Source organism: Sesamum indicum, linkage group LG13 (genome assembly GCF_026168435.1).
Source record: "Sesamum indicum cultivar Baizhima isolate 11 linkage group LG13, ASM2616843v1, whole genome shotgun sequence".
Classification (NCBI taxonomy): domain Eukaryota; kingdom Viridiplantae; phylum Streptophyta; class Magnoliopsida; order Lamiales; family Pedaliaceae; genus Sesamum; species Sesamum indicum.
Genome location: NC_142669.1, coordinates 8,793,610 through 8,808,985, shown reverse-complemented (window position 1 = coordinate 8,808,985; position 15,376 = coordinate 8,793,610). Strand labels below are relative to the sequence as shown.

At 33.6% G+C, this 15,376-nt stretch overlaps 2 protein-coding genes across 3 annotated transcripts; one reads left to right on the top strand and one right to left on the bottom strand.

Annotated features, from left to right (window-relative positions):
- The first annotated feature begins 1,714 nt into the window (after positions 1-1,714).
- LOC105176693 (protein METABOLIC NETWORK MODULATOR 1) lies at positions 1,715-6,695 on the top strand. 2 transcript variants are annotated; one of them, XM_011099582.3, is made up of 4 exons: positions 1,721-1,871; positions 2,227-2,359; positions 5,154-6,203; positions 6,299-6,695. In XM_011099582.3, exons 3-4 carry the CDS (start codon positions 5,202-5,204, stop codon positions 6,425-6,427), a joined length of 1,131 nt encoding a protein of 376 aa, XP_011097884.1. In that variant the 5' UTR covers positions 1,721-1,871; positions 2,227-2,359; positions 5,154-5,201; the 3' UTR covers positions 6,428-6,695. The 2 variants fall into 2 exon arrangements, with proteins under 2 accessions (XP_011097883.1, XP_011097884.1); XM_011099581.3 differs by lacking the exon at positions 2,227-2,359 and having other exon boundaries at positions 1,715-1,871.
- A 355-nt stretch (positions 6,696-7,050) lies between these two features.
- On the bottom strand, positions 7,051-10,692 carry LOC105176692 (endoribonuclease L-PSP family protein). Its single transcript, XM_011099580.3, has 6 exons — positions 10,465-10,692; positions 8,918-9,033; positions 8,733-8,777; positions 8,007-8,080; positions 7,735-7,784; positions 7,051-7,482 (listed from the first exon to the last, which is right to left on the bottom strand). The coding sequence occupies exons 1-6, from the start codon at positions 10,643-10,645 to the stop codon at positions 7,382-7,384; spliced, it is 567 nt and encodes a 188-aa protein (XP_011097882.1). The 5' UTR covers positions 10,646-10,692; the 3' UTR covers positions 7,051-7,381.
- Positions 10,693-15,376: the final 4,684 nt, after the last annotated feature.

The window sequence follows — 15,376 nt, the reverse complement described above, 5'->3', positions numbered from 1 at the left end:
GATAATATGAGCAAATTCAGAGAAAAATTGACTAATACAAACAGAAAAGTCTCTTCACACTCACAAACGACAGTATTGACACTTCTGCACTATTTTTTTGTAAAGTCAAAAATGTCATTTATGATAAAATTTGTAAAGTCAAAAACTTGTTCAACTTTTTAAAATTTATATTAATTGATAAATTATTATTATTATTTATTTATTTTATTAATGTAATGTATTAATTTATATATTATTTTTATTTATAATATATTTTAAAATATAAAAAAATTATTATATGCACACATAAAAACAACGTGCCACAACGACTAGTCACATAAAACATCCGAAGAGAAAGGTGTTATTCCCCCTAAAAACTATGAACCCTCAAGCCCATTTCGCAATGTTATTGGTTTGTTACAACTTTACAAACTTCCAGCCCAGTTCACTGTCGGCCTTTTAATGGGCCTATAGATATTTGGGCCTGCTCCAGTTTAACCTCGAAGGGATCCATCAAAAGAGCCCTAAATTAATTATTATGTAAAATATAAATTATTTAAAATATTTTTTGATTATATATATGTGTTCCACCTATAGCTATAAATTTTCTAATTTTTTTTAATTAAGTGGATAATTTTTTTTATAATTTTTAAAAATTTTTCATCCTCTTTATTCGATTGTTTTATAAGTTTTTAATTATTTTTTTTTAAAAAAAATAAGTTACTAAATTTTTATTTCAAGAGTTAAAGATAAGTCTAAAAAGTTACGCCTTAACAATATTGATTAAATATTTGGACTTTCAAACAAAAAGTTGATAGGTTATGCTTTTTATCTATATCTTTTTGGTGAATTTAATATATATAAAATTCATTTTAAGAAGTTTTCTAAATATATAGTCTCATTTTATAGAAATTTTTTTTATAAAACCTTTTAAAATAAATATTTATATATATTTAAAATCCACCAATAATCTAATTAAAATACATTTCACCAACTTTTTCTTCAAAATTGTAGCTGTTAATATTTAATCATTGTTAAGATTTAATTTTATTAGACAATTTTTTAATTCTAATAACCAATTTAGATTTTTTATTATATTTTTTTAGATTATATAAGTTTTATAAATTTATTTATATTTTTGATATTTTACTTTAAATTAAGTATATGTTAATATAATATTTGCAAGAGTTCAAAGTTTTTATTTTCATACAATATAATTACATCATATCATATAAAGATTAAAAAAAAAATGATTTCCTTTCTAAAAAAGGACTTATTTGATATTTTACAAATTTAAGAGGCTAAATTAATAAAATCAAATTTAAAATTAATCATTTTACTGTAAAAAAAATCAAATTCCGACCATATTTTCGTCAAAAAATAGACAGAGAGACCAAACTAAACCAAAAATTAAAATTTAAAAATATTGAAATAAATAATTGAACTTAAGAGACTAAATTAATTTTAAACAAAAATTTGAGGAACCAAATATAGCATTAACCTTTTATTAATTAGTGCAGTATAAATTAAGGAATTGAACTTTCAAATGATCAAATTAAAGTATTTTGGGATCAGATACGGTGGACTGTACCGTGTAGTATGCTTGGCAAATACGTATAGCATCAAACGGACACGTGCCGAACTAGGATTGCACATCTTTATTCCTGTCATCACAGCCAGGTCACTTTATCATCAAAGTCATCGTTCACCACGCTCGTAATAATATAGTAATAAGAATAAATAATAAGCGTATGGGAGAATTATCATTAATGTCGGCCTAACCACTAAAATCTTGAATAAATTATTTTTTCACTATTTCTGTAAATACGTTTTCCAGCGAAGTATTCTAGGGTTTTACCCCAGGAAATTCCGTATCCGGCCCCTTCTCAGAGGTACTGTCTTATGTAATTTTTGTCTATTTTATGATGGGATTTTCTGGGTTTTGTTTCGCATTCACTTATCTTCCAGTTTTTTTCTCAAGCTTTTGTTGTTGGGAGCGTGTTCAATTGGTTGTGTTTGGGTTTCTGGTGCAATTTTTGTTGGGTTTTGGGTTTGAATTTTGATTCAAGTTTTGGTTTAGCAAGGATTGTGTGAGCATGTTTTATTTACATTTGTTGTGAAGAGTTTGTGATTAATGATGGAAGAAGTGATGGATTTTGGTTGATGTAATATTTATACAGCAATGGTTTTTGTTATTTGTTTACTTTTTGGGTGTTTGAATTGAGTATGTAATTAATTTGATGCTAGTTTGGTGGTGCTGTTCTTATCTGTTACAAAAGAGTGCAAGACAAATTGATGTTGGTACCAACTGGATGCTTCATCATAGTATATTGGCTGCATTGATTGCAAGGCGGTTTAACTAATGATGACAAAAGTTGAGGTAAATTTGGTGCGAAAGCTGCAGTTTTTGTGAAGTATGTTTTTTCACCTGCAATAAGGCTTGGTTTTAGCATGTTATTAGTGTGTAAATGGCAATGCTGCCTTGGCTGAACTTGGTGGTGACTGTAGTCAAGACACGTTGTTGGCGTGGGTGCCTTCCATCCTAATGCGAGTTTCAGCATAATAAAAGAAATGGCTCATCCTTGTTTTGTTCACTACTCTGTTGATCCTTGACCATAAATTTTGATGTTCTTCTCACCCTTTTACGTGTCTGTATAGTCTTTGCTTATAGGTTATAATCAGATGGCAAGATCAATGATAGTCTGCTCTTATGGTGCTGTAGTCTTGTACTGTGGCCTACCGGCCATGCAGTTCTGAGCACTAGGAGTTATGTGGTAAAAACCAGTCCGAATTGCCAAAATCTGATTGAGATAGTATGTAATTTATCAGATGGTGATGAAAGAAGGTGCATTGGCTACTGTTTTGCAGATTATAACAGAAACAAACTGTAACGGAAGCATCAATTCAGGCCTCTATAGCAAAATTTTCAAATAAAATGTTTTGTTTGTTTCATCTTCTAAAGTTAGCAACTCATTTTGAATTTAATTGGTCACCTTATCTGATGGAGAAATTAATTAATTATTATTCTGTTCTTATCTATAACTCAAGTGAGATTATCAGAATCTATAAGAATAATGTATCTACTAATTATGACTTACAGTCATGTTATGTCGACCTTGTACTCTTATTACTATACCTAATTGTTGGACAAGAAATGATGTAGCTGGGAACTATAATACATCAACATGAATATTTTTAACTTTTGCGAGTGTGGTATAAGCAATAAACAACTTATATATGTATGTATGTGACCAGTCGCCTGAATTTGTTGTATGAATTGTGGTCTCCATAATTACATTCAACGCTCTTATACTAGAGATTGTTTTCTGGCATTTAAAGCTTCCTCTCAGCTTGACAGAAGGGAAAGGTTTAATCAAAATGTCCTTGTTCTCACCTATATATTTTTGTCCTCTCTGGACCATTATTTTTGTTCTTGTAAAGGGAACATTGGCTCGTTCTCGCTAGTTTCTTCCATGTCAAGTCTCAGTTCAATTGCTATGGTTTTCTCTATTCAATCGTAAAACTTAGAGTCAGGATCCCTCTAATGTCAACTCATCAGTACTCCTTAAAGGTATACAACCCTTAGCTTTTCGTCTTTACATCCAATTTTAGTGCATATGTCTGGCTCCCCCCCCCCCACACACAGTGTGTCTGTTATTTGTTTGCCCTAAATTTTGTTCAAGATTGTAAAGGTTTCTAGTTGCTGGAAAGACTTTGAAATTTGGTCAGTTTGTTTAGTAATTATTGATTGAGGTTCCCTAAATTTCTAAATTTTGACACCTTGCTGTATGGTTTATTTTCTTTTGCCCCAAAGATAGAGTAAATTAAGGTCTATGCTATCAGTTAACTTAAGCGAATGAAATCAGTTTCAGTTCCTATTTTCTTGGCTGCTTCTCCTTATCTTTCTTGATATTTCATGTCCATCTATTTCCCATGTCCTAAATTGATTGGCTCTTCTCATCTGTTAATTTTCATGGAATTGAGTCATTTGGTTATATACTATTACATACTATGCCACCGATGCTTGCACCAGACCGGCTTTCTTGGAGCTTGTTTAAGATAGGTTTCCTAAATAACCTGATCTTCAATTATAAAGGGATAGCTCATTTACATAGCATGTCAGGAGCAATTAAGCAATTAAATGAAGTATATCCAAAGAAAGTGCACTACAAAGTTACTCAAGCCTGCATTTTGCAGTCTTGTTTAACCCTGGACTAGCTTGTCACGATGTGATATCAACTTATGTTTTTCCGAATTTGCAAATGTGTTGACCGGTTCATGTTGTTAAAAAACAAGTGATCGTGAGATAAGCAATAATTAATCGCATTTGAGAAACAGACACACGTGCACAGCGAGAAAGCATTGCTTTGATCTTTAAAGAGGATAAATGCCTCTAATTTCAATTTTTGGGCCTATTGATGGACTAGAACTAAGTCATCAGGAAATATGCATCAAACATGAATGCTTGAATATGTTATTTATGGTCTTGCTTCAGGAGCAAAACTTTTCATCTGTTTCTCTACCTCACATTTTTACTTTATAGCATGCACTTGTAGCAACAATCATTGTATAAAGTGATTTGTTGACTTTTTTTCTCAAAAGCTCTGAAATTCCAGAATTTGATGGATGCATTAGCATTTTCATGTGAAGTTTTTGATCGAAAGTGAACTTATTTTTGTGAACTTTTGTTACTCAGTGTTGCCCGGAAAATGTGTAACACAGTTATTATATAAAACTGTGTTTGTTTTTACCATATATATAGCTCAGTTTTAGTGTGCAAAACATGAAGAAAGTTGTACTCGTAAATAAGAAAATTCAACAAAGTTGTTCTTGCATGAGTACATGGAATCATAGTGAATGAATAAGATAAACTATTCACTGCTATGAATTTTGTTCATGCTGACAACAAGGTTTCAGTAGCAGATATCTACTGTCTCAATGTGCTTTCATTATGCTTCTCCTGAGTCTCTCTGATGCAATGACTTTGTTTATCCTCCATATGCCGTTCCTCAGTGTATTTATTTCGAGTTACATATATCTCTCTGAATTGTGCCAAATCCTGCCAAAGACAGAGATACCAAGAGTAAAAGTTACTAGCAAAGTGCAGTTGAAGAGTTTAATTTTTTTGGCATGCCTAGTTACATACAAATGAAAGATTCTCCTTTCCCTGACAGGAGGCAAGGACTGCATGAAATTTGCTAGAGTTCCTTGAATTTCTTTGAATGGATCAAGTTTATCATGGGGAGAGCTCCGGTGGCCTGTCGGCCCATCCAATAAAGCGGAAACGGGGTCGTCCACGTAAAGATCCAAGCCTGAAGCGCACTGGAACTGCCCGTGTACCCCCTGGTTTTGAAGGAGTGAAAGAACACCTACCCCAGAGAGCTGATAGAACAGATGGAATGGACTCTATGGTGGGCCAGGCAGTAACTGGTGTAGTGGAGGCTTCATTTGATGCCGGTTATTTGCTTAGCGTTAGAATTGGAAACTCCAATACTAATTTGAGGGGTGTCGTTTTCAAGCCAGGGCATTTTATTCCCGTCACAGCAGAAAATGATGTTGCCCCACATCTTCAAATGATCAGAAGAAATGATGTCAATTTCCCTGCTGAAAAACAAGGATGGTCTCGTCGCCAGAAACTTGCTATGGTGCCTGTGAAACGCAAGTATGCTTCTCCAAAAATATCTCCATCTGTTCCCCCAGTTGGTGTGAGAGGCACTGTGGTTCCTGTTGTTCTTCAACCTGTCAATTTCCCGAGTGGAGTACCAACTCCCAACCAAATGCCTTCAGATGCATCAAGAATGGCCAATCTGATGTCTTTTGGGGACAAAGATGTGCATATGGTCGAACCATTATCCATGTTACCACCAGATCGATCTATACCTGTCAACCAAATTTTTCTGGGCACACAACAGCAGACCAGCCACCAAGTTTCACAGGGAAGTGAGCAGAATGACAGTGAACCTTTCGATGAGGTTGGACAAGTTAAAAAAGGCAAGCCAACAGAATCGACTGATGTTGACAACCTTGGCTCTTCGGAAACTTCAGATGTCCAAACTGAGAACGGTAAGGAAGCACCGAAATCTTCAACAGAAGATTCAGGTAATATCTCGAAACCAGAAACTGACAACACCAATGAGCCCATGTCAACTGAGTCCTTCCAAACTGCCTCTGTTTCAAAACCATTCTTCAGTTATGGGCCTGGAAGGATGACTGAGCTTTTGCAGGTACAAAAAAGCAGCAATGCTATACAAACATGACGTTGACACGATTTAAAAATGTCATTATCATGCCTACTTAAATTGGATCCCTGTTGTTTTAGGCTTTACAGGAAAATATGAAAGAGAACCAGTTGCAAATTGCTGAACAACCACCTACCGCATCCATAGTGGAGTTTCATGAAGCAAAAATGCCGGAAACTAATACAAGAAATGAAGCGAGTGTTCCATGACAGAAATACCTCACATGTGGACTTGATGCCAGTAAACTCCTTGAACTTGTATAGCATATTTGTATTTTGACTCAGCAGCAGCCAGCACTTCTGAGGTGCAGATCATTCTCACAATCAGGAGGATTTTCAAAGTGATGAACTAGCTATGCTCGGTTTCTGTAGAGTTGGGAGAAATATTACCGTTTTTCTTGTGTTGTAGATGCAAATCCATCTTAGAGACTCCCTCATGACAATTTTGTAATCTTAAATCAACAATTTGGAAGTCTCATCCTCTGTCTCTTCTTTGTCTTCGCTTTCCTGTTGATCCTCTCGAATGTGTATGTTTTGAGCTTATTGTGTTAAATATGAATGGTTCCCCCCCCCCCCCCCCCCACCCAATTGTGGTCCTCCATCACCGGAAATTGCAGATCTTGTCCAAAAAGAACATGTGTCTCTAACGTGCCTCTTTTGAATTGGGAGTTTTTTTTGGATGGCTCCTTTGTGCCTATATGGACGTATTTTAAAAAAAAATTGCAACGCCAGATTTTGTTGACTAGGAAAAGGGGGCAACTAAAGCATCGGACACGCATGTGGGCTGGTACTCCTTCAGCCTTAACGTGCTTCTCAAACGTCATAGATTGAAATTATTCACAAGCCCTGAACCTCTAGATTGAAATTCATTTAGTGCCTGAGACACATTGCAGTTATTCGGACATACAGTTTCTAGGTACAGCAGATGAGTTTTGTTTATTAGCTCATGATCTGCAAGATGCAGATGGACCATCTAAAAGAGTACACAGCAATTTCTACTCATCAGGATTTGGTACTAGAGATGAAAAATAGTTTCACGTAACAGGCCCGGGGGAAGTGGATTAGATTTCGGAAATACATTTCCAGAATAAACAGAGAGTAACTCGAATAGTTGAATATAGACCCCAATTCCAGTCGATGATTTTGGTCAAACACAGAGAGGTGCTATTGTGGCAGTGCGGCTATGCACTCAATTTCAATCCTTGCGTCCATTGGCAGTGCTGCTACCTGGTATGTGGAACGAGCCGGTGCAGGTGCTGGAAAATCTGCACACAATTTTGTCAAATTGTATTAGGTTCCAGTGTTATGCACAGAAGGTGCCACCTGTTGATTTCCCGAAAGCCTTCATTTGAATTTATTAATTTATATTAGAAAATAATTATTTCCATTAATCATTAAAGTATGAACTACAAAATGCAGTAGCTATATAATGCGAGTCAAACAAACACCTAAACAATGGGTGTAAGATAAGTTTCAGAATCTAAAATATCAAGTTGACTTCAATCACAAGAGCTCACATTTAGCATAGATCTCATTGACTTTTTTGAAGTCTTTCAGGTCAGCCAACCTGGAAAGGGCAAACATAATGTCAATTGTGGAACCAAGAACTGGTTCAAAAAAAGTGACAAAATATCATAGGTTAGTTGTGTATGCAAGCTAGCCTGCATATGCATACCCATGGTGTGTGTGTGTGTGTGTGTGTGTGTGTGTGAGAGAGAGAGAGAGAGAGAGAGAGAGAGAGAGAGAGAGAGAGAGAGAGAGAGAGAGAGAGAGCAACAAGATCACCCACATGATTGTCGTCTTGACAACTGAGGAATAGCCGGCACCACTTGCTTTAAGTATCTCACCCATATTCTTAAGTACCTAGTAGCTCATCCATGGGCTCAAATATGTGAGGCAGCATCATTCACAATAGAAGATGAAAGAAACATATCCAATATACAAGTATCCAGGAAAACACATTTATTCTTTGTAAGCCATCGATATCGAAGTGTACTATCACGAAGACAGAAGATTTAGACAAAATAGGCAATTCTTGCTTATGTTACCTCGAAAGTTTCTTAGCTCATTAATCAACAAAACTTTTTCATCGGTGCTAAGAAGATGCGTCTTTATCCATGGCAAATTCAGAACATCTGTTACCAACTTACCAATGTTCACAATTTAATGATGATGATCAACTCATCAATTCACAGACAATGTTATTTGCAATATTCCCATTAAGTTGATTTATGTGGCCTTTATAAGAAACAGAGCAAGCTGGATCATTGCTGTTGAGAACCCAAAAGTCTCCCTTCGCTTCAGAATTATATAATGACAAATCTGATCTTCTTTCCACTATGTCAAAGTAAAGTCCACTATGAATTCTGTATATTGTGGGATTTCACTCCACGTGTAATGCACTCAAGTCCGCTCAAGCATACGCATGCCACAAATTCATACACGCTCGCTAGATTTCTTTAAAACAAATTCTCTGACCAAAAGAATCCGTGATAGAGTTCAAAAGATGGTGTACCTGCTCCGTTTGATCCTCTACACTATCTGAAACAAACTTCCCAGTCTGCATTTAACAAGGTAAATAGCTCTCATCCACAATCCAGATGTATATACATGTACGGAGCATACATACAAAAGTAAGTAAACTTTTCATTTCAAAGGCGTAATTTCCATCATATAAGAAGATCTCCTAGTGTGACAAACCTCTGGAATAAGCCCAAGAACCCCAGAGACAAAAAGCATATTGTTTGCTTTAATAGCTTGAGAATACGGTCCCAATGCTGCAGGCGCCTTGTCTGTCTGTACAGCTTCCTTTATATCTAGGGTCAGTAGCAGCCACATACCAAGCATCATGAATATAATGCACAGTTAAATTATCATCAAGAAAGCAGAAAATATAAACAAACTGAAGTATTGTAGTCAAGCTGCAGTTTAGACAGAATGTAATCAAGGATGGTTAGATTATTTTTCTTTAAGATGAGAATATTTACAGTTAAAAGGCAATGGTCTATTATCATACGACAATCACATTCATGAGATAGTAGTATTGTAAAATCTCAAGAATCAACGGACTTAAAATATGTTTGCAACTCTCTTTTTCTAGAACTTGAATATATATGAAATGAAGTACAAGACTGAAATGCAACAAATGATCGATGCGCAGGGCCTTTTTATGATTGGTTTAGAGTAGCGTCTGATAGAGCATGACTTATTAAAAGGTGATGATGACTAGACAGGCACCTCAATTCAACGCTAACTAAAAGGACAGACCTCTCTCATTTAGTACAGTTGCGCTAATTGCACATCTAACTAGACAAAACTGCCCTTTTGCACAGTCAGAATGCTACGTGTGGGATGTGTCAGACACTAAACTTCACCATTTGTCTATTCTTTTTGAAAAAAATAAATTAAAAACTTTACCAAACTTCTCAATTGATTTTGTTTAAAAAATATATACGAGCTAGGCCAACCAAACCAAAGTGGTGTAGCTTTTACAATTCTAAAGACTAGAGGTTCCACTTAAGGCCCAAACCCAAGTATTAAACTTGAACTAAGTACAGTAATCCCAAAGCTTTCCAACTTTCAATGGGGGATTGATGACTTTTTCTTCCGAGTTCCCACAGTATTCCAATTAACAACTTATGTTTATTTCAAGTAGCTTACTCTAATTTTCCAGTCAGTGAAATTAGTTTTGATGATTAAACTATACCACACACAAACTTCGCCCAGCAGCGTAAATTGCATTAATCCAAAGTTCCTATTTATGACTTCAAAGAAAATCCACGTATATTATTGATTAAAATTTGATAAATACCAATTTCTAATCGACATTTCATCTGAATCAACTCAAATTTCCCTAAGTCAGAAGAAACGGTAGAATAATGGGTAAAAATTCATAAAAAACAAGTTGCTCAAATTTACAAACTCTTCCTTCTGCGGGAAATCTAATCGAATTTCAAAACAAATACTCTTTTCCTCCGATAATTGCGAACAATACAAACACCTTTTGTCCAATGCACCACGGGGCCTAACTCAACACTCCGAAAAAAAAAAAATTTAGCCGCTCGGTTTAGAATTTAGCAAAATCCCAGACATATGTAGAAGTAATCGTGCATAAAAAAATAAGAGATTTTTTACCATACTTATCAACATCTCAGCAAGATGATTAAGCGGGACTTAAATTGTATACTCATTAAGAAAATTAAGAGCAGGATTTAAACTGTAAAATGCGGATTATGGGTGAGTTTCACCTGCAGAAGCATCAGTGGAGATGCTCACAGAAGCGAAGGCCGGTGATCGAGCTGCACGACGGAGGTTAGCACCGGCCAAGGACAAGCAGCCGACTCCGACGGCTAATGGCGCCCGAATACGCAGAGCGCCTACATCGATTGCAGGTATATAGAAACTCCTCGCGGCGGCGCACCACGTCATCTGTCTTTCTCACTCTTCTTTCTTTCCGCGACTGAAACTACCTTGCCGGCTCACTATTTTGTCTCTGACTTTCCATGGGCCACATGTTCCTTCACCTAAGCCCAACCAAATTGGATTAAAAGCCCATCTGAAGGTTCGCCTAAGCCCATTAATATGTACCCAATTTTTTGCGTGAATCGGTGAATAATATTCACCATTTTCAAAAGTTAAAAAGTACAATATGATGAAGTTGATATCTCACAGTCAAGATGTTGTGAGTTGGAAATCTACAGATGTAGAAATTTAGTCTACTTTTAATAATAGTATTTTTTTTTTGGTTTACTTTAAATTTGTTGGTTGATTGTAAATATTAATATATTGCGTACTAGTAATACTATATTGATTGATTTAAAATTATCGATTTATTTTCTATACATAATATGCATAATTTACTTAAACAATACATCAAATTTATATGATTTATTCAAGTGTGATCAAATCTGATTACGACACAATCTAGAAATTTCCTGTTTGGGCAATGGCCTATTTGTTGATTAGGAATTAGAGAAAATCAAGTTAGGTATCCAAAATCCAAATTACGAAAAAGAAAGAAAAACAAGTCAAGAGCACATGACGCCGTTACTGAAATTACCCTCCAACCACCGTCACCACAAATTCAAACTTGGATTAGGAATAATCCAGAGCTACACATTTTATTTTCAATTACGAGTCATCGTGATATACTGTTTGTAAATAATTTTTTATACTTTGTAATATATCTTGCGGTCTTAATTTGTATATCATTGTATGAGGTATTGTCAACTCTAATTTTATATAAAATTTTACAGTTTTATTCTGAAAATGCGCCTCACTAGGAGAGGAGACCTTAAAGCTTACAAGCCACCCAAATTCTTCATCTGCAATCAATGTGAGACGTTTGCCTACATCAGTAGTCCTTTAGACGAGGGATCCGGACATGCACATGACTTTATTCCCATAAATGGCTCCAAATGATAATGCTTGTGGCTCGTCACTGCTCCATTGCGTGAAATATTGTCCACTCTAACTTTATATGGGCCTCATGATTTTGTTATAAAAAGACGTCTCACATTTCAAAAAAATAAAGAAAAGAAAACCAACTCAAGTGTATTATTGGCTCAACAAAAAAGTATATATTGAATTCATCTGCCACTATAATTATAAAAATAAAATAAATTATAATAAATTCAAATAAAATGTGACAAATACTGAGTTGGATAAAAAATACACACAAAAAAGGAACCTGTATCAAAACTTAAAAATTTAAAATTAATTAATGAATGAATGAATATGGAAGATGCAAGAAAATAGAGATCTTTCTATACCAATCTTGATGATTTCTAGTCAATGTTAAAGGTGTCTCTTAACCACCAACATATCTGGACTTGATCCACTCATACAAAAATTCTAATTCGAATCAAATTTGCTTAAATTAAATTAATTATAAAGTAAATGTATCACATTTACTAAGTGATTGATCATTTTCCCTTAACTGTACACCAATCACATGACAAATATATTGTACTTATTGTATGATTGATTCAAGTTTGACCGAACCAACTCTAGACTAGAATTTCTCTTGAATTGACATATAAAATCAGGATAAATATGAAAATTGATGAAAAGTTTTGGAGAAATGTGAAAAAAAAAAAGAAAAGAATACTTTGTTTCCTCATAAAGAAAATATCGTGATAGATGATATATTTTATTGATAAATTATAACGAGCTCCCCTGAATATTGTCATAATTAAAAACACTCATCATTAAACCTTCTGATTTTAATATCCATCCAACAACTAGCCCGTTTCATCAAGTTTTCATCCATTTTTTTTTATAGTGAATCGGTCAAATTGCTCTTGGTTGATATTGAAATACCTTTACTTAATTTTTTAAATTTTTGAAAACTTTTTTATTGTCTTGAAGGGCAAGAAGGAGATTCACCTAGTTAAACATTTTTAAATTATTTTTTAAAAAAAATTGCAAGGGCAATGTGATTATTTTCAGTTCTTTGTCGAAAGATTATATAATTTCATCAAATATCAGAAGATATTCATAATTTTTTAAACAATAAGAAAGTATTTACTAAATTTTTATAAGAAATCGTTGTTTTTTCAAAATTGGGATTAATTTCGAGTATATGGTGAGTCGAGAGGTGAAGTTTATGTAAGAATGTCAAAGAAACGTGCATAAAAGAGTATAAAAGCATGCCATTGTAGCAAGCTGCTCTTATTTGATGTGATGATAGTGTTGTCCAAATTTGATTTGATCGAACATAGAACAAAACTTTTAAGAATGATTAACTTTTATTTAATTTTCAATATTATGAATAAAAAAATTAGATCAAAATGAATCCGTTACGTTTAATCTAACTAAAGGAATCTGACAACCAAGAAATATATATATATATATATATTTTTGTTCAAAATTGATTGAGACATTGCTCAATTGCCCTGTTTTATAATATATCCCTACATAAAATGGCAAGTTCTATATTTTCTGTGAAGTTCGAACCCGTGACATTGGAATGAGGAATTGACCACCAGACCACCATGTTGGGGGTTGTGCGGTGGCTTTATACTCTTTACTAGCCATCATGACACGCCGTTTTTGTGTGCATATAATAAATAATTTTTTACACTTTAAAATATATTATAAATAAGAACAAAATATATAAATCAACACATCACATTAAAAAAACAACTTCTTAAAAATATCACCGACACAATAAAATAATTAATATATTAATATTGCAAATCGTTGTTTATAAGTAAAAAATGTATTTTCTTATATATTAGTATAAATAGCGATCGTTCTTTATGAATTTAATAAAAAATTTATTCATTTACACACATTAATCACTAATGAACAAAACTAAGCTAATGAATCTATTATTTACTAATATTACATCTCGTGATTTTATTTAATATATACAAATTATCTATATATTTAGAAAAAATGCTTTTATAAACATAGTGTGTAAATATGAAATAAAAATACAAAATATCTTATTATTTTATAATAAAAAAAGAAATAAATTATTTATAAAGCATGGGTAGATATTTTTCTTACTTGCGATGGTTTATAAATGAACTGGCAAAGATAGGAATGGAAGGAGTGGGAAAGATACGATAGGGCTAGAAGTGTGGATAGCATAATAATTATTAGCATGTAGATCGCGTTTGCGAAGAGCGCGCATGCATTTAATTCCCTGCAAGCAACGTTATTTCATTTAAGTCATGAAAATGACGCTTTCTAGAGATGTAGATTGCGTATCATATGATTATATATTGGTCATTAATTTCCCATCCAATTAAACAAGATTTGCTTGAGTTGACAGTCTTATTTAATTCTCCTTATGACTTAAGTTTCTAAAAAGAGTCAGACTACATTTAATTACAATAAATATTTCTTGATCAGTTTCAATCGAGTATCAGATAATTTGATTTATTTTTCACCCCTAATGTGGGAATTGTATTTAGGTTCTATGAGATCATGAAAATTTTGTTGGGTATCATTTAAATGGTCAAATAATTACGCCGCTCTTGCATAGAGATTATGTTTTTTTCGTTTTGTGTTTAATACTGACGGCCTTCATTGTGTTTCGATCTTATTGATTTAGATAGTCGGGAATTATATTCTTTAATTATTCGGATTTATGACGAGTTTGTTTTATTTCTATAGGCCACGCAACTTCAGAACAAATGGAAAGTTGAGACGAATATCTAACCGCGTTCACTTAATACAAAGCATAAATTCTAAAAGAACTGATAAAAAGTTAGTGACGACATTCTGAATGTTGAATTTAGAAGATAAGGTCTGAGTTTGTGCTAATTGGATAGGCCATGTAACTTCACAACAAATAAAAAGTTGAGTTGGATATCTGACCTAATTCACTGAATACATGAACGTAAATTCTCAAAGTATTGATAAAAAGTTAATGACGACATCCCAAATGTTGATTTTGAAAGACAAGGTCTGAGTTTTTGCTAATTTTATATGCCACGCAACTTCACAATAAATAAAAAGTTGAGCCGGATATCTAACATAATTCACTGAATAAAAAATTAGTGACGATGTTCGAAATCTTGACTTTGAAAGACAAAATCTGTGCTCGTGTTAATTCTATAGGCTACGCAACTTCACAACAAACAAAAAGTTGAGTAGGATAACATAATTCGTTGAATACATGAACATGAATTCTAAAAATACCCATACAAGGTTAGTGACGACGTCCGGATCGTTGACTTTGAACGGCCAGACTGCGGAAGATATCTAATCTAGTTCACTTAATACATGTCGTAAACGAGCTCCAAAAGTACTGATACGACAGTCAAGATGTTGAGGATCTCTTTTCCTTGAGGTTGAGGATTGTCTCTCTTGGGAACAATTATTTGGTGAAATACCGAATTTATGAAGGGTTATGATATTTCTAATATGCGGATTATTACCTGTTCTGCTAATGGTCGTTAGTTATTTATAATTTATTACATCCATTGACGGCTGATATGAAAAAAAAGTATCGCATTAATTAATAATAAAATTTATAATGTAACAAACTTCCTCGAAATAAAAAATATATATTATCAATTCCTTTTTTTTTGGGCAAAAATTCAAATAAAAATTAAAATCAACATAAAAACGTTATAATAAAAGTGTGGTTTATTATGCTTAACAAATTGAGTTCCAACGACTTTTATTGATTGATTTCAATTG

Coding starts and splice junctions, on each gene's coding strand:
- LOC105176693 (XM_011099581.3), top strand. CDS start 5,202: ATGGATCAAGTTTATCATGGGGAGAGCTCCGGTGGCCTGTCGGCCCAT. Junction 6,204..6,298: donor GGATGACTGAGCTTTTGCAG/GTACAAAAAAGC, acceptor CTGTTGTTTTAG/GCTTTACAGGAAAATATGAA.
- LOC105176692 (XM_011099580.3), bottom strand. CDS start 10,645: ATGACGTGGTGCGCCGCCGCGAGGAGTTTCTATATACCTGCAATCGAT. Junction 9,034..10,464: donor CTCCACTGATGCTTCTGCAG/GTGAAACTCACC, acceptor TACTGACCCTAG/ATATAAAGGAAGCTGTACAG. Junction 8,778..8,917: donor TTCTTGGGCTTATTCCAGAG/GTTTGTCACACT, acceptor TGTTAAATGCAG/ACTGGGAAGTTTGTTTCAGA.